We start from the raw sequence: 19,208 nt of genomic DNA, 5'->3' as shown, positions 1-19,208 counted from the left end.
ATTCTCCCGTTTGGGGCAAAAGAGTTGTGCAATGGCTATGCAATCTCTACCTAGACGGACAAACACCGTCTGGTTAGTGACTGGAACGCCTTTTGGTGTACGGCTGTGCACTTGGTTTGGGGCAATCACTACTGTGATTGATTGACTTACAAACGTATCATGCTCTTTGCAGCATCAGACGTTCCCAAGTCAATCAACCAACTCCATTTGAAACCAACCACACAGCCGTCCAGGGGCAAGGACAGCCGGCTTTTGATAAGTTAGGCAAAAAATCGCGGCATGCTTTTGATAAGGTAGGCAAAAATCAGGCATATACGCAAAAGTGCAAAAATTGAAATCCAAACACAAACGCAAAATGATCAAAACCGACTCAGTCGGTGCATTCATTAAAATTCCACCCAACCAAACGGTTGTAGTGGATCAAATGTTAACCGAACCCCGTTCGGGAGAAGAGAGAAATTGTTTATTAACCTGGCTCCTCATCCGGTCAACACAAGAATACTCGGCACACAGGCCAGAAAAGCAAGTTTTTGGCATACTGCTGCATAAAAAAAAAAAAAAAAAAAAAAAAAAAAAAAAAAAAAAAACAAACAAACAAAAAGAGTTGGCATACTGCCGCTGAAACCACTTCTGGCCCACAGGCAGATCCTCCTGGTCCTTCTCCCTTTCTTCCTCACCATCTGAGGCAATCACATGCGCTTGACAAGGACCGGGTTGCTCAGGCTCGGGAAGCTCCGTGTTGGCCCAAACGGCGAAGGACTCAAGCTCTAGCTCGCCTCTCTCTCTCAAGTACACCACTTCTTCGGCTTACTTGTGAGCTAGTGCCCAGACGCCATAATCCTTGTCTGGGTACAAGGCAGCCCAGGCGATCCTATTTCTGGTGTCATTGTCAGCATCACTTTCAGCAACCAGGCGGTTTTGCTCTGCCTCCAGAGTTGCTGCAAATTTTATCTGAGCCTGGGCAGCCTCATCTTCAAGCTTCTGAACCTTGGCCTTCAAGTCGGTGTTCTCTTCAGAAACACCTTGGAGTTTGCCAAGGTCCGCCTGGGCCATCTTGAGCGCCTCATCAGCCTTCTTGAGGCCCTCCTCCGCCTTCTTCTGAGCCGCCTCTGCGTCGCTCACCCGCTGGTTAGCCGTCTTTAGCTCCGCCTCCAGCTTCTGGATTTTCGACGCCTGTGTCATTGTGGTTGCTTTAGTTTCAAGGTCATTTATGACAGTGGAGTATAAAGCAACATTATCAGCGTCTGTGGCGGATTTCTTGGCCCTTTTTACCTCTTCCCGTTTGCGAGTATAAGGACGCTTGAGCCCGTCTACCCGCAGTAGAGCCTACAAAAGCAAATCAAGTTAGTATTGCAGGCGGAGTAAAGCACTAAGAAAAAAATTTCAAGTGTCTTACCTCAGCCAGAAGGGACAGGATTCGTTCCAGATTGAACGTCTCTATCCCAGGGATAGCGTCCTTGTCCTTCCTTCTCACCGCCTCCAGCATGGCCCATTGGCCCTAGCATGCCTCTGGACGTCTGGCCAGCGACGAGATTGATCTTCACCATAATCAACAGGTGATGAGTGCGAAATTAAGGCGGCACCTATCTGTTGCCGACCGTCTGAGGATGACGTCTGTTGGGAGTGGGATTTCACTCGCAAAGGCCACCCCAGTTGAGGCGGGGATTCAAATGGGTTCTTACCTTCAGAGCCGGCCAAGCGAGAGCCGCTTGTAGGCGTGGTGAACTCCCCGGTTGCTGATAGGGGGTTGGCGAGGTGGAGGCCCAGACTGCCGCCTACCCTCTCATTTCGCCCCCCTATCCGGCTCTGATGTTTACCGGCTGGGGCGCCAGGAGTCATGGTGGAGCTGGATTTTTTTGTCTTTCCGGGGGTGGAGGCGGATTCCTCCCTGGCCCGTTTGAGATTTTTCTCAATCGTCTTACTCTTCACTACCTCTCCTCCCTGTGAAAATAACCAAGTTAAAGTTAGCATTCGGGGAAAGTAAACTTTGAAGACAACCTAAGAAAGAGTCAGGCGTTTTTCACCTTGGCCCTGAGCTCGGCCGCCTGTTTTTCCGCAAGCTCCTTGCGGATGGTTGCAGAGGACCGCCTGGGTGTCTTCTCATCTGGCAACATGTTCAAAGCTTCTTCTGCAAAAAGGAAAAAAGTTGATCTCAGGCGCCTTGGTTTGTTAAACATGTTTTCGAGCCCGCAGGCGGCTAAGAAACACTCATCCCTGAGCCAGGCGCTCTTAGGGATCCAGTTCTTGGGGACTTTTATTGTCTCCCCGGTTGACAAGGTTGCGTCTGTGAGGCCAAAAAAGTATCTCAATTATTTTTTCAAAGTCCTCATTTGGGATCCGGGGAAGACAGCACTTCCGGACCATCAGTTCGGGCTTCTTATTGTATTGGCGGAGCTCATAGTTCTCCCGCCTGCTGGGAGCCGTCAACAGGTAGAACTTGTGAATCCAGCCGTCAAATTTAGAGACCTTGTCTAAGGTCATCATGTATTGGGGATACGTGGTTAAAGTGTACCACGCCCTCCAGCCGCCTTGGTTGCGACTAAGATAATGCATCTTAGCAAAAGCTTCTCAGCCGGGATAGAGCCCCTGAAATTCGCAGGCGGCAACATACCCCAAGATGTTTGCCCATGAATTAGGGGTAAGTTTCCAGACTCCGAGGCCGTAGCCTCTCAAGATTGCCTTCACCGCTTGGTGAAGGGGAAAGCGAATACTGGCCTTAAACGTCGCCTCATAACAGCCAAAGTAGCCGTTGGCGTTCTGTTGATCGTCTTCCTAGGCGATGGTGCCGTCCTCAGGCGGCACTCTGATTTTGTACCTGTCTCCTAACGGGTGCAGTTGTTTAATCTTCTCTAAGTTATCCTCCATGTGACCCCTATCTTTTGCTGAAACGTGGATTTTGAAGGGGTCATCCTTCTCATTCCACTTCTTCCTTTCTTCCTCCTCACTATCTACAAGCGGTGGCAAGTCGTCACTGTTCTCAAAAGTTGAGGCGGAGCTGTCACTCTCCATCTCCTCCTCATTTTGTGAAAAAGGAGCTGAGACGGCTTCATCGCCGCCTTGGTCGCATTCTTCCAAAAAGGAATCTGCGGGAGTTGAAGGGGCACGCGGAGGAGATCTCTCCAGATCCGTCTGGTTTCCCTGACCAGGCGTTTCTCCCTCAGGAGTTTGGCCGCCAGAGCCCTCGCTTCTGTAATCTAGATCAGGGGCCGTCTGCATAGTCCGAGCCATTGTGTCCTGCACAGACACGTAAATGGTAGGAATCCAAGCAAAAGGGTGATCCCAACACCCCGAGACGGCACTCCCAGTCCTAGACTCAGCCGTCCCTGGTGACCGACTGGACTCTAACCTAGGCTGTGCCATGTGTGGTGGTGATGCATCCATTTATTGCAAGAAATATGTACAAGCGGTGAAAAATGAAAAAGAGCTGAGAGAGATAGAGACGGTACCTTTAGATTTGATATCTGAAGGTAGACGGGTCCGGTTGGGTTGACGAGAAAGAGTTTTCTTACTTGCGCTTGACTCAGACGGATGACTTCTACTCTCTCTCAAATTTTTCTCTCTTGAAAATTTTTGTAAACGTACAAAATTATGAGGATAAACGGCTATATATAAAGGGTAAATTCGGGGGCATCCCCGTAATTTACTCAGAAGGTAAACAGTTACTTTTTGGCGGTAAAATTAACACCAACCGGAGCGTGACACGTGTCACATATGCCACGTGGTGTGCCATGTCACATCTGTGAGGGCAAATGTTTAGGGTAATTTTACCCCGCCACGTGGTCCAATCAGAGGATGACACGTGTCAGCCCCAGGATGGCCCAAAGTGGACCTATCCCTGCTTGACACGTGTCACTCCAGAAACTTGGGGGAAATGGCGGCCTTCAGGCCCAAATCCCGAGAAAGTCGCAATGCGGCGCAGCCCACCAATGATTAGGGTTCAGTGACCTAACTAGGGGCACAAATCTCGAGGACCCTATAAATAGGGAGATTCCCCTCTTTTGGAGGACACGTTTTACCATTTATTAAAAAAATGTCCCTTTGATAGAGACATCTGATCTTGGAATCCGAGCAGATACCCACCTAAATTTCCGCACCTTTTTCTCTCCCTTCAAGTTACTAACTTGTTCGTTGGAGGCGAAGCACCACCCAACCGGTGTCTCCGTTTGTTTTGCAGGTACAGGCCGCACCGGACCAGTTTTTGTGTTATAACTCTCCTGAGGGACAAAAACACCCAAAACACCCATGGCCCATTAAAATCCTAGGACTTTATACTTGTCATGATATACTAGGATTTGAATTCCTTATTGGTTGGGGGACCTTGAATTAGAGTTGATCGTATCATTATGTTTTTCTGTACGAAACTAATAAGGAGTCCCAATGAGTTTAGGAAAACTTATAAACCTCATTCATGCCTTTCTCCCAAATAGAGTTCAAGGGATATTTAGCCCGACTCCTAAGTTTACCCATGCCCACATTGGTCTACTTATACCATAAATGAGTTCGGGAGCGAGGGTACTAAAATAATGTTCCCTTTAGTAGAGTCTTTTAAACCTTCTATGATTGTGTCTCCTTCAATACCTTCTTGTTCAGAACCTATTCCTAGGATAATCAATAGCCAAGTCCCAATGGACGTCTTTTTATTTGATGTAATGATTTATAAATTCAATAATATGTCTTCATTCGCTTACTCCTCGTTTTATTCTCTTACCCAATATGATGAGAATTGCTTTGCTAACAATGAAAAGGTTAAAGAAATAAATAAATCAGAGGAAACACTTAAAATAAAATATCGGTAATTGAAGTCACCGAAACGGTTAATATTTTAAAAGATCCAACTGTTAAAAGAGAAATTAAATTGGTTTAACCATTAATGAAGAGGAAAGAATCAATATAATAAATCTACTAATGGCATGTTTGGTATTGTGGATTTCATTTTAAATGACGGAATTGGGCCAAATAGATTGTTTAGCTATACTAAGAATTTGGATTTTTAATTGGGCCAAATCCAAGGTATGTAAGAAATATGGCCATTTAAAATCCATTATCAAATCATGTCATTTCAAATCCAATTTGTTTCCCATCTCACTTTTTCTCTCTCCACGATACTCTCTGAGAAAAATTTTCTAAAACGTGTAAGGGATGATGACGAAGATATGGAGTTTATTGTCGTAGTTATAGGTTTTATTATGATAGTAGTAGGTGCATGTTATGGTCAAAAGTATAGGCTTAAGGAGGTAACATGGAATGAGCATGAGCGTGCCTTAACTAGAGCTACTTGGATGAACACTTTAAAAAATGATAGGATTTGTCGAGAGCAATTAAGGCTTGACATAAGTTGTTTTAATAAATTATGTCATATATTGCAAACTAAGGGAGGTTTAAAGACAACAAGAAATGTCATGGTAAAAGAGATAGTTGCATTGTTTCTTCATATTCTTTCCCAAGATTTGAAAAATAGAACAATTCAAGCTATCTTTGCCCGTTCTGGAGAGACCGTGAGTCGTCAATTCCATATAGTCCTCCAATCTATTTTGAAGATTGGAAAGTATTACATCAAGCAAGTTGACCAAACCACTAGTTTTGCCAAGGATAACAAGTAGAAATGGTTTGAGGTAAAATCAATATGACCTAAAGCATTAACGATATAAATTTCTTTTTATTAGCCTAAGTTATGTATTGTGAAATATAATGCTAGGGTGTTGTTGGAGCTCTTGGTGGAACACACATTAAGATGACCGTCCCTATTGAGGTTTGTCCTCGCTATCGAGATAGGAAAGGTGACCTTAGTACTAATGTCTTAGCGGATTGTGATTCTAATCTTCGTTTCACATATGTCTTACCTGGTTGGGAAGGGTCCGCATCAGATCCTCGTGTGCTTCGTGATGTATTAAGGAGGCCTAATGGGCTTAAAATACCAAGAAGTAAGAGTTTAGATTTTTTTTTTCTTCATAACTTAGTAATTTTATATTGAATCTATATGATTAATCTAATATTTGATAATGCAGACAAAAACTTTCTTGTGGATTTGGGCTTTTCAAACTGTGAGGGATTTTTAGCTCCTTACAATGGAACCCGTTATCATTTAAATTTGTGGAGGGGAAACACTCCAACAAATTATATGGAACTTTTCAATTTACGACATTCCTCTGCTCGAAACACTATTGAGAGGGCTCTTGGGTTGTTGATGAAACATGCAGACAAAGACTGATTTGCCTCTACCGCTATTGACAACAGAATACCGGCTATGGCCGCCTCATACTCAGCTTCGTTATTGGTAGCTTTGAACTTGAACTTTATAGCGTACTCAAAATTTTCCCCATCTGGGCTACTATCACAACACCCGCCTTAGATCCAGTTGTTATTGCTAACCCGTCCACTGATACCTGCCATGTTCCCAATTCTTCTTTTTCATCATTGTATGAAGTTTCCACAATGAAATTCGACAAGGCTTGTGCCTTAATTGATACTCTAGGTTTACAATGCAGCTCGTACTCCGACAACTCTACATCCCGTTTCAATAACTGGCCCAACGTATCCATCGTTTGCAGCGCCTTCTCTAATGGATTATTTGTTAGCACCTCTATCGGATGAGCATCAAAGTAAGGCCGCAGCTTCCTGGCCGCAATTACCACTGCCAGCGTCATCTTTTCTATTACAGGATATCTACGCTCTGCGGCATTGAGGACACCTCGTTCTAGTCTTCCAACCGTTGGAAGGGGTCTCTTATGATTTCTCACCACCTCCAATGCTTCAGCCTGATACTTTCCCTATTCTAAGGTTTTGTTTTGCTGTAACACCACAAAAAACGGAAGCGCCTTATCAACTGATTTACTGATGAAGCGGGTTAGCCCTGCCCCTGCCATCCTGTCCATAAGCCTCTGTATATCTCAAAAAAAATTCGTCTGTATCATTTCAAGGATTGCATTCACCTTATCAAGATTTGCATCGATACCTTGTTCACTCACCATAGAGCCCTAAAATTTCCCCAATCGGACCCTAAAAACACCCTTTTCTTTATTCAACTTCATCTAATATCTTTGCAAGGTCTTAAACGTTTCTTTTAAAGCTATGTGATCTTCTTTTAACCTACTCTTCATAATTGTTTCCTCTACATACACTTCTACATTTCGCCCCTTTTGTTTCTTAAATATCTTATCAACAAGCTTTTGATAAGTTGCCCCTGCATTTTTTAACCCAAACGGCATAGCTTTATATTAATACACTCCAGCATCCTTTATGAATGTCGGTTTTTCTCTATCCGACTTGTGAAGGTTGACCTGGTGATATCCAGAAATTGCATCCAAGAAATTGAGCATCGCATGGCCGGAAGTGGAGTCTACCATCCTGTCTATCCGTGGCAACGGATAACAATCCTTGGGGAAATCCTTATTTGGGTCCGTGAAATCCACACACATTCGCCATTTTTCTGTCGGCTTTTTAACCATTACAACATTCTCTAACCATTCTGGATATGTGCATGGTTCTATAAACCCCTCCGTTAAGAGTTTGTTAACCTCAGCTTGTATTGCTTCAATCTTTTCTGTTGAAAAATTACACTTCTTTTGTCTTATTTGCCTGAATTTTCTATCAATATTCAGCTTGTGCTCCATAACCTCAGGATGTATCCCAGGCATCTCATCCGCCGAGAAGGGAAACACATCTGCATTCTCCCACAGCAGACTAATTAGATGGAACCTCATGTCAACATCCTTATCTACCCCAACTTTGACCTTCCGAGTAGGATCTCCTGGTTGAAGTTCAACTTGCACCGTTTCTCCTCCTGGTGACGGCCATGGTACAGTTTCTAGCCTTGTATCAAAATTTTCCTTTGACATATCTCCTAACGTTGGCTCCCTTTCTCTTTTAGGGTTATTCAGTATCGGACCCTCCTGCACCGGATACTTCAGAGCTGTCACATAGCATAACTTTGCCATCACCTACCCCCTGTGCACCCTTTCTACGGCTCCCAAATTTGACACATAGGCTATTGTCAGGTGATACGTTGATACTACGCTTGCACATCATGAACTATCGGCCTTCCGATAATAGCATTGTAAGCTGATGGTACATTAACTACCAAGAACTCTGACATCACGTCCCTTGCCACCGGCCCATCGCCTAGCCGTACAGGTAAAACAATGCTTCCTTCCAGCCTTACCATTTACCTAGTAAATCCAATTACTAAATAGGTTACCTGCATCAGATACTGCCTCTCAATCATCATTTCATTAAATTCTTGTATGAATAACACATTCGCTGAGCTGCCGCCATCCACCAAGACACTTTTTATATCAACCCCATTTATCTTCATTATCAGCACTAGAGGGTCACCATGAGGAAAGACAATTCCCTTTGCATCTTCCTTTGTAAACACCACATCAGAAATACAGGTAGGTCGAGGATGACTATCAGCATCCAGAGCATTGATTATATGTTGGTGCTTCGATAGGTGCCTCCTTGCCCCACTTATTGTTCCTCCATGAACCGGTCTCCCAGTTATCACATCAACCCTTTTCCCCGTTGACAACGGCCGCAAGCCTCCATCCCCTTGCCTAATAATTCCGGCTTGTGGCCTTTTGGGCCTTGCTTCCAACCGCTGGCGCTCTATCTGCCGGTATTGCGAAGGTTGGTTTCCTCCCGCATTCAACCGGTATTGGGCCAGGTGCCCCTTCCTTATCAGCTCCTCAATGTTATCTTTCAACTGCGTACATTCCTTAGTGTAATGGCCCACATCCCGGTGAAACATACAGTATTTCTTAGCATCCCTTCCTTTTGCCCTCATAGGTATGGGTCTCACCCATCCTTCTCAGTTCTGATTGACAGAATGTAAAGCAGCCCTCGGCGCATTCAGCGGTGTGTACGAACTATACCGTATTGGTGCCTTGGCACCCCTGACCTCCTACCGACTTCCTCCTCCCCTTACTAGGGCCGGATTTCTTGGCCTTCCTGCTCCTGAAGATCCTCCATCCGACATAGGCTGAGCTTTATCGGCAGAACCAACTCGACTGCTTATTTTCATCAGTTCTTCACTTTTTATGTAATCATGGGCTTTGTTAAAATCCGCTGCTAGTGTCGATAAATTCTTTCTGGTTAAGTACCTCTTAAACTCCGAGTCGTTAAGACCATTCATTAATCCCATAACCACTATCTCTTGCTGTAATTTTGGGATTGTGTTTGCTTCATTGTTAAACCTCCTAATGTAGTGCCTTATAGACTCATCTTCCTTCTGCCCGATTACCATTAATTCTCCTGAAGTTCTCTGCCATACAATGTTGCTGATATACTGCCCACAAACATTTCAGTTAGCTTCTCAAAGCTTTCTACCGTTCCATTTCCCAAATTGTTAAACCAATCTGCTGCAGCCCCAGTCAGAGTGGTTGGAAAGACCTTGCACCATACGGCATCCGAGTAGGTGTATAAGATCATATGTCCCTTGTATAAGGTTATATATCTACTTGGATCTCCCCTTCCATCGTACCTACATGTCGACATTTTGATCTTCTCCATAGGCTGATCCAAGATACTCTGCGCAAACGGTGATGTCGTTAACTAGACCACTGTCTGCACCATCTCTTGCCCTACAATATGCGAACCTCCTTGCCGATGAACTCTTGTACTAGCGGCATGGCCTGAGGATTAATCTTGGACTCCCACCGAGTCGCCTGCACTCTTACCGGCAATTCTTTTGAAGAGCCAATCATATTGGTTTTAAGGCCATTAGGGTTCGAGCTTGGAGCAAAGAATCAAGAATGGTTAACATGCGCAGCCATTGAAGAAGAAGTCAAGGACCAGTTGGGTTCCGACGACAACAGCGGTGGCGACGCGCCGATCTGGGTGCCACGCGCCGGCTTCCTAGCTCCGGCCTGAGTCCAGCTACACGGTGGTGGGGCGCGTGTCGAGGATGGAGGCGCGTGAGGTGGTAGTTCGGCGGCAGTACAAAAAGAAAGATTTTCTTTACTTAGTTTTTTCTAGAGTTTTGCTTGCAAGTTTTTACCTTTCACTTGAAAGGGTTTTTCTTGGTTTAAGCAATTAGGATAAGTTTATTTTTCTGTCATTTAGTTGCTATAAACTTCATAAGGTGATTAGGAAAGTTTTTAGTTAGTTAGAGTTTGATTAGGAATAAACTACCTAGCAATCTTATCTTTGATAGGATTGAAATTCTATCTTATGTAGGATTATTAGAATCCTATCTAGGTTAGATCTTCTACTTCTAGGAGGACTAGGAGACCTCTTTTGAGGCTTTTAAAAGCTTATTTTCGTGGCTTTGAAGAACATATCAAAACCAGAAAATTTAATACAAGTTTATTGTTTGTTTTGCTTAATTGCTTACAAATTCTTTTGCTAGTTTTCAATTCAAGGAGTTGGTTGAAGATTAGAACATTAAACACTTAGTGTCTAGGAGTAGGCTAAGAGTTTAATCTCAAAATAATTAGCGTCCAGGAGTGGGTTAATTAATTTGGGGATTCGAATCATAAGTTTCAGGAGTGATCTTGTGAGGAGAAATATCGGTTCGTTTTTATTCAATCTTAAAGAAATCCTTCAAGATTGGATCGTTACTTCAAGATTGTGGATTTTCTAAAATCTTGACTAAACAAGGGGTTAGAATCCACATCAAATTGGTATCAGATTTCAGGGGTTTTTGATCGTTCAACACTTCGTTCATCAAATCGCACTTGTTCTCGGATAACCAGTTTTTCTGTCAACTTCAGAAGGCTCGTTCTCCTTCGTTACAAGGTCTTTTCAGGTGATTCTTTTTTTGATTTTGAGTGAAATTTTGTCTACTTTCTGCCTGTGAAATTTCGAAATTTTTCGAGTTCGTTTGCTATTAAACTGGACTGTTTTCCGCAACTGTGTCAGTTTTGGTCCGATTTAATACTTACTGCTCGTTGTGTGCAATTTTGTTCCAAGTTGTGTTGCGATTTTTGTGGGATATACCTGTGTGGATAAGGGTTCTTTTAAGTCTGTTTTTGTCTTATAATTATGGAGGAAGCTTTGAGCAAACTCATGGATGAATTTGCAAGATTGCAAGATAACACGGAGGCACGTTTTAATGCTTTTTCACAACTATTGCTTGATAAAAAGAAAAAGAAGAAAAAACGGCATGATAGTGATAGTGATGCTTCTAGTAGTGATGTTGATACTCATAATATGAATAAGATTGATGATAAAGGTATCAAGCTTGATGATTTTACGGGTCTAGGAAGCCCCGAAGATTTTCTTGAGTGGGCGAGACAATTAGAGAAAATTTCAGATTATAAAGGTTTTGATGATTCTCAACGTTTCAAAATTGCTTATATACGACTCACTAAGAATGCGGGAATTTGGTTCGATAATTTGAAAGCACGACGTGCTAGGGCTGGGAAAGAAAAAATCAAGACTTGGACGGTTTTGAAAAGGAAGATGCGTTCTAAATACCTTCCACATGATTTCGAACAAATTCTGTATGTGAAACTCACTATGTTGACACAAGATACTAAGAGTGTTAATGAATATATTGCTGAATTTGATAAACTAACCTCTCTTTGTGATTTGGATGAAAAAGAACCATTGAGGATTGCTAGGTTCCTTAAAGGTCTAAATCGCACTATCTCTAGGAAGATTGAATTGAGTACGTATGAATCATTCAATGATGTGTGCAAACTAGCTTTAAAAATTGAAAGTCATTGGCTCGAAGATAAGAAGAGCACAAGTACAAAGAGTTTTGGTACCAAGTTCTCACAAGGGACCGAAACAAGCAAAGCTTTCAAGCCTTTTAAACCGAGTTCCTACGAGTCTAAGGGAGAAAGCTCAACAAGTGGAGAAAAGAAATTCGTTAAGATATCTAAAGAAGAGTTCGAAGCCCGAATTAGATGTTTCAAATGTCAAGGAAAGGGACATAGGTCGGATCAATGTCCTTCCAAGAAAACTCTCACAATAAGACAGTACGAACAACAAGTAGAAGAAGAGAAACACATAGTTTTTGAGTGTGACGATGAGGAATCCGAAACTAAGGCAACAGGTAGTGAGGAAGAGAACGAGGAGATTGATCCCGAGGATGATGAAAAGGTGCTTGTGGTAAGGAAGATCCTCCATGCCGAAGCAAACCCTAACAAATCTCAACGGGAAAACTTATTCCATACTCGTTGCAAAGTAGGAGATATATCATGCAAGGTGATCATTGATAGTGGTTCATGTACTAATGTGGCGTCCACAGAAATGGTTACTAAGCTCAACCTTCCAACAAGAGTACATGAGAATCCTTACAAGTTGAGTTGGCTTGATGATTCTAAGGGACTTCATGTAAAGAAACAAGCCTTAGTAAGCTTTTCCATTGGCAAATACAAAGAAAAGTTATGGTGTGATATTATTCCTATGAGTGCTTGTCACCTTCTTTTAGGGAGACCTTGGCAATTTGATCGTCAAGTTACACATGATGGTGAGGCAAATACTTATTCGGTGAAAGTAGGAAACAAAAGGTTCAAACTCAATCCTCTACCCCCTAATGCAAGCTACGGTCATAACAAAGATAAAGAGAAGCAAGTGCCGAATTTCTTTTTGAATGCTAAGGAACTTGAGAGTGAAGTAGAAAAGGGAGCCACGGTCTTTGCCTTAGTGATAAAAGAGGCGAAATCCACAAGTTCTTCAACAAACGTGCACCTAGAAGAATTGCTAGATGAATTTAAGGATGTGTTCCCAGAGGCACTTCCTAAAGGTCTACCTCCTTTGCGTGGAATAGAGCATGCTATTGATCTTATTCCCGGAGCTCCCCTACCTAATAAACCAGCCTATAGGTGCGACCCTACGGCTTCCCAAGAGCTTCAAAGACAAATAGAGGAATTGATTGAAAGAGGCTATGTTCGTGAAAGCATGAGCCCTTGTGCGGTTCCAGCTTTACTAGTTCCAAAGAAAGATGGTACATGGAGAATGTGTATTGATTCAAGAGCGGTCAACAACATTACTATCAAGTATCGATTCCCTATGCCACGACTAGAAGACATGCTTGATGAGTTACATGGTTCTACCATATTTTCCAAGATCGATCTTAGAAGCGGCTACCATCAAATGCGAATTAGAGAAGGAGATGAGTGGAAGACTGCTTTCAAAACTAAGCAAGGATTATATGAATGGATGGTCATGCCCTTTGGGCTATGCAATGCGCCAAGTTCATTCATGAGACTCATGAACGAGGTACTTCGACCCTTCTTAAATAAGTTCATTGTCGTTTACCTTGATGATATATTAGTCTATAGTCGAGATAATGTTGAACACATTGATCATCTTAGAAGATTATTTGAAACATTAAGAGAACATCAACTATATGGCAAACTTGAAAAGTGCTCATTCATGGTTCCAAGTATTTCTTTTCTTGGCTATATTATTTCGGGTAAGGGTATTGAAGTGGATCCCGAGAAGGTGGCTGCTATGTCGACTTGGGTGGCGCCTAAAAACATTCGTGAAGCACGTAGTTTTCATGGTCTTGCATCGTTCTATAGAAGGTTCATTAGAAACTTTTCTAGTATCATGGCACCTTTCACGGAATTGATGAAGAAAGGGGACTTTGTGTGGACTAATTCGGCGCAACAAGCATTTGAGACAATCAAGGAAAGACTATGCAATACGCCGGTTCTAGCTTTGCCTAACTTTGATAAATTGTTTGAAGTGGAATGTGATGCAAATGGAGCAGGTATAGGTGCGGTTCTAATTCAAGAAGCACGACCTATCTCTTACTTTAGTGAGAAACTAAGTGGTGCAAAGTTGAACTACTCTAACTATGATCGTGAATTTTATGCTATTGTACGTGCTTTGGATCATTGGTCTCATTACTTAAGACCAAAACCTTTTGTGCTACATTCGGATCATGAGGCTTTGAAGTATATCCATGGACAACAAAAGTTGAATTATAGACACGCCAAGTGGGTTGAGTTCCTACAATCTTTTACGTTTTCTTCAAAGTATAAGGAAGGCAAAGCGAATGTGGTTGCCGATGCACTATCAAGGAGATCTTATTTGCTAGCCATGGTGGATGCTAGGATCATTGGTTTTGATCATATACTTGGGTTGTATGCAACCTGTCCGGATTTGGCAAAAGAGTACAAAGACCCTTCACGCAACTTTGTGCTTCAAGATGGCTTCTTATTTCAAGGTAACAAACTTTGTATTCCTCAATGTGGTGTGCGTGAATTGCTTATTAGAGAAGTGCATAGTGGTGCAATTGCGGGGCACTTTGGTGTTCACAAAACAGTTGATATGCTTAGAGAATATTTCTATTGGCCAAATATGATCAAGGATGTTCAAAGTGTGATTTCAAGATGTGCTACTTGTCAAAAGGCAAAGAGTTCTTTTTCAAAGGGCTTATACACACCTCTTCCAGTTCCAGATTGTCCTTGGGATAGTGTTAGTATGGACTTCATTGTTGGACTACCACGAACTCAAAGAGGGAAGGATGCTATTATGGTTGTAGTTGATAGATTCTCAAAGATGGCTCACTTTGTTCCAATGCACAAGACGGATGATGCGCAACATGTAGCTAATCTATACTTCAAGGAAATTGTTCGACTTCATGGAGTTCCTAGAAGCATAGTTTCGGATAGGGACTCAAAGTTCCTTAGCCACTTTTGGAAGTGTTTGTGGAAGCTACTTGGAACAAAGCTCATGTTTAGTACTTCTCATCATCCTCAAACAGATGGTCAAACTGAGGTAACCAATCGAACCTTAGGTACTTTACTTAGAGGGTTGGTTAGTAAGACTCAAAAGGATTGGGATATGAGACTTTGCCATGCGGAGTTTGCTTATAATCGGTCACCCTCATCAACTACACAACAAGCTCCATTTGAAGTTGTTTATGGCATTAATCCATTCTTGCCTATTGATTTGTTGCCGTTAAACAAAGAGGACATCCATATTGATGCTAAGAAACGGCTTGAAGTTTTTAAGAGGACATGTGAACAAGTTAAAGTAAGAATTGAGAAGATGAATAACTTATACAAAGCAAGGTCTAACAAAAAGCGCAAACAACCTACATTCAAGCCGGGAGATCTTGTTTGGTTACACTTAAGGAAGGAAAGGTTTCCACACAAAAGGAAGAACAAGCTCATGCCTAGAGCTGACGGCCCTTTTGAGGTTTTGGAAGTTTATGGTGATAGTGCTTACAAACTTGATCTACCAAGCGAATATGGTAATGTAAGTGCTACTTTTAATGTTGGTGATTTGACTCCTTACCTAGATGAAGTGAATTTGAGGACAAATTCTTTTGAAGAGGGGGAGAATGATGTGAATCAAGAGGGAAATTCTTTTGAAGAGCCAATCATATTGGTTTTAAGGCCATTAGGGTTCGAGCTTGGAGCAAAGAATCAAGAATGGTTAACATGCGCAGCCATTGAAGAAGAAGTCAAGGACCAGTTGGGTTCCGACGACAACAGCGGTGGCGACGCGCCGATCTGGGTGCCACGCGCCGGCTTCCTAGCTCCGGCCTGAGTCCAGCTACACGGTGGTGGGGCGCGTGTCGAGGATGGAGGCGCGTGAGGTGGTAGTTCGGCGGCAGTACAAAAAGAAAGATTTTCTTTACTTAGTTTTTTCTAGAGTTTTGCTTGCAAGTTTTTACCTTTCACTTGAAAGGGTTTTTCTTGGTTTAAGCAATTAGGATAAGTTTATTTTTCTGTCATTTAGTTGCTATAAACTTCATAAGGTGATTAGGAAAGTTTTTAGTTAGTTAGAGTTTGATTAGGAATAAACTACCTAGCAATCTTATCTTTGATAGGATTGAAATTCTATCTTATGTAGGATTATTAGAATCCTATCTAGGTTAGATCTTCTACTTCTAGGAGGACTAGGAGACCTCTTTTGAGGCTTTTAAAAGCTTATTTTCGTGGCTTTGAAGAACATATCAAAACCAGAAAATTTAATACAAGTTTATTGTTTGTTTTGCTTAATTGCTTACAAATTCTTTTGCTAGTTTTCAATTCAAGGAGTTGGTTGAAGATTAGAACATTAAACACTTAGTGTCTAGGAGTAGGCTAAGAGTTTAATCTCAAAATAATTAGCGTCCAGGAGTGGGTTAATTAATTTGGGGATTCGAATCATAAGTTTCAGGAGTGATCTTGTGAGGAGAAATATCGGTTCGTTTTTATTCAATCTTAAAGAAATCCTTCAAGATTGGATCGTTACTTCAAGATTGTGGATTTTCTAAAATCTTGACTAAACAAGGGGTTAGAATCCACATCACACCGAGTCGCCTGCACTCTTACCGGCAATTCTTCGTACCGGCGTCTCTTAAACTTGCTGATTGGTTGAACTAGTTGGCAAGGTTTGCAATTTGGCACCCCTCCTCCAGCCTAGTTTACTTATTGCATTCATTACCAAATCCTTAGGTGTAAACTCAGTCATTGGTCATGAAATGCTCCAGCTTACCCTTCTGGGGTTAGCAACATATTAAATTGATTTTCCTCTAGGGTGTGAGTTTCATCATCCACTACTTTCTCTGGTTGTATTGTTTCATTTCCTGCCGCTATCCTTTGATTAGCCACCCTACTAAACACAAGAGTTTCCTGATTTCCAATCATGATCGGTTGATTGCTATATGTCTTTGTGAGGTTCTTAGGCGATAAAAGTGATCAATACCCCCTCCTTCTAGCTCTAAATTGTTTTGGTTAGGATCCGATAACCCGAAAGTTGGAGTCCGAGATCCATGAAGATCCTATCGTCCAAATGAGAACCTACACAGAGAGCAGAGGTTAGCTTACCCTGGGGTGATTCGGGGAAAACCACTCCGATGATAAAGTTAAAAAGTGTTTAAGAAAGAGATAAGAAGTTATGTAGAGAGAGCAAGTAGAGAGAGAGAGTCATAAATGCTACCTTGATCATAGGATTAAGCTTGACTATTTATAACCCTTCCAAATGACAGGTGGCTGCATTGCATGCAAAGTACCTTGTGCCATGTGTCAAAGCGTTGTTGCCACGTGCCGATCACTGATAAGCCGACACATCTGCCTTATGCATGGATGCCGATATGTTTGGTAGTTGCTGAGGATCCGTACCCAGATAAGATATCGGCCTTTTATGCGATGTCAGCCCGTTTTCTATATCTCCCCATACATGTTGAATGTTATTTTTCAAATTAATGGGATATTTTTTTTCGGTGCAAAAGAGAGGAGAACCTCTAACAAAAGAAAACACACTAACCGAAATAAAAACAAAGAAAGGAAAAAAAAAACAAAACAGAAAACAAAAGCACACCCTATGAAAAACAAGCTAGCTACCCTCTCATCATTGGATATCTAAAACTATGGCATTAAAACTCCCTCCCCCCCCCCCCACCCCCAAAAAAAAGAAAAATAATTTTAAAATTTTTTAAAAAAAAATATTTCTCTTTAATAAAAAAAAAAATCAACCATAAAGTGAACCAAACTAGCTGAATGGAAAATAACAAATAAATAATTTCCTTCCAAGTTAATGAGTTAGCTACTTTTGTAATTAATATTGATAAGTAGCCGTTTTGGTAAATAGTTTTGTAAAAGTAGCCAATTTGGTAAAAGATCCCATTTTAAATTTAAAAATAAGAATGCATCTAAATTCAAAATCAAACAAAAAAACGAAAAAATAAAATGATAATCTCATAGCCATTCATTAAAACGCTTTCTCTAAATAAACAAACCCGAAAAATCTAGTAGATTTCTCGCATATCTTCACTTACATTGTTCAAATTTAATTTAATGCGATCCTTATAATTCCAACTCTGTTTTCATGGCGCATAATAGAAACCCATTTGACGAAGATATAAATCCTTTCGCGGTAAGATCTCTTTCTCTTTGAAAGCATGTTTGAAATTTCAATATTCTTTGATTCCCTTGAATATGTAGATAAATGTCATATAGTATCATAATTTATTATCGTCATTGATATGTTGTTTTTCCATTTTTCTTCAATATGTAAGATTTATTATGATTTGTATACAATGCATATTTAAACCCCCTTTTCCCCCCCCTTTTTTTTTTTTTTTGGCACGACAATGTATTTGTGCTTACATAGGCTCTTAGAATTTGATTCATGGACACCTTTGAGATATATGTAGTCAAAATCATTATAATGCTTTAGTTGTTGTTTCATATGTTAGATGTGGATTTCTAGTTTAACTATTGTTTAGGAAGGAAGCTACTGAGTACAAATATAATTAGAGAAGTTTAATTTACGGGGATTTTATTTTCTAACTAGTTATTGGTCCGGGCGATACCCCGATACATCGTAAATTTATAATTAATTGTGATCAAAATTAATAAAAATTATTAATGTTTAACAATACAGATTATTAATAAATGAGTGAAATACATATGGAGTAATAATCTATACGATCTTTCATTAATATATATTTAAAATAAGCATGTCAAATTTAAATTTAGAGGTTATGCATATGAATAGTTTTTGTTGAAAATTAAACATTATTATAGAGAATTTAAGTAGACATGTTCAATGGGTTAGGGGCCCATTTAAAGCCCTAGTCCAGCCCTTTAATAAAAGGGTTTTACCCATCCAACATTTAAATGGGGTGGGGTTTTAAAGGGCTATTAAATAATGGGCTTTAAAGGGTTTGGTCTAAGTTAAAAAGGGCTGAAATTAGATAACACTTATGAGGCTTTTTATCCTAAATTTTCTGTTTATTTCTTAAACAAACTAACGTCAGTTTCAAATAAAAAATTCCCTTTAAAAATCCCTTTCCCCCAAATGATGAACCCTAAAAAAATTCCCAAATTCTAAATCTTCAATTTATCACCTTCTTGCTTGCCGCTCTCAATCGTTGATTCCGTCATATCAATTCAATTACCAAGGTATGTTGTTCGATTTCGCTCAATTCTTCTCGATTAGTTCTCGATCATATTCAAGTAGTACATTTTAACTTCCTTTTTTTCAATTATTTTGATTTATTTCATCTGGAATTTGTATGTTTTTGTGATTTTCATTATTAATGAGAAGATTAATGTAGTTTCCTATGCAACTTTTCATTATTAATGAGAAGATTAATGTAGATCCGAAGCAGACACAATGATCCACTTTTCTGCCCGAAAATTCGAATATGGGGTGACTTTATCAAAGTTGGGTTTAATAGAATTCCAATCAACTTTAGGAAAATGTATGGTTTCAACATCATGAGCTTGTTTTTCAAAGCAAACAAGTGCAGCATTTTAACCAACATTACGAAGGAAGAAAAGAGCAGCAACAGTAGAAAGTAATACTAAAAA

General features: G+C 40.9%; 2 protein-coding genes across 2 annotated transcripts; one reads left to right on the top strand and one right to left on the bottom strand.

Annotated features, from left to right (window-relative positions):
• Positions 1 to 5,399: 5,399 nt before the first annotated feature.
• Positions 5,400 to 6,208, top strand: LOC110683286 (protein ALP1-like). Its single transcript, XM_021859639.1, has 3 exons — positions 5,400 to 5,495; positions 5,696 to 5,921; positions 6,006 to 6,208. The coding sequence occupies exons 1-3, from the start codon at positions 5,400 to 5,402 to the stop codon at positions 6,206 to 6,208; spliced, it is 525 nt and encodes a 174-aa protein (XP_021715331.1).
• A 2,691-nt stretch (positions 6,209 to 8,899) lies between these two features.
• On the bottom strand, positions 8,900 to 9,241 carry LOC110683280. Its single transcript, XM_021859626.1, has one exon. It carries the CDS (start codon positions 9,239 to 9,241, stop codon positions 8,900 to 8,902), a length of 342 nt encoding a protein of 113 aa, XP_021715318.1.
• Between the last annotated feature and the right edge of the window lie 9,967 nt (positions 9,242 to 19,208).

This window comes from Chenopodium quinoa, unplaced genomic scaffold, assembly GCF_001683475.1.
Source record: "Chenopodium quinoa cultivar QQ74 unplaced genomic scaffold, ASM168347v1, whole genome shotgun sequence".
In the NCBI taxonomy this organism is placed as follows: domain Eukaryota; kingdom Viridiplantae; phylum Streptophyta; class Magnoliopsida; order Caryophyllales; family Amaranthaceae; genus Chenopodium; species Chenopodium quinoa.
The sequence above is the reverse complement of the archived record's forward strand: the minus strand, read 5'-3'. Positions and strand labels throughout refer to the sequence as shown.

Excerpts from the sequence above, each read along its gene's own strand:
- LOC110683286 (XM_021859639.1), top strand. The coding sequence starts at position 5,400 with ATGGTAAAAGAGATAGTTGCATTGTTTCTTCATATTCTTTCCCAAGAT. Across the intron at positions 5,496-5,695 it reads TTGCCCGTTCTGGAGAGACC|GGTGTTGTTGGAGCTCTTGG; the intron begins GTGAGTCGTCAA and ends ATATAATGCTAG. Across the intron at positions 5,922-6,005 it reads TGGGCTTAAAATACCAAGAA|ACAAAAACTTTCTTGTGGAT; the intron begins GTAAGAGTTTAG and ends TTGATAATGCAG.
- LOC110683280 (XM_021859626.1), bottom strand. The coding sequence starts at position 9,241 with ATGGTAATCGGGCAGAAGGAAGATGAGTCTATAAGGCACTACATTAGG.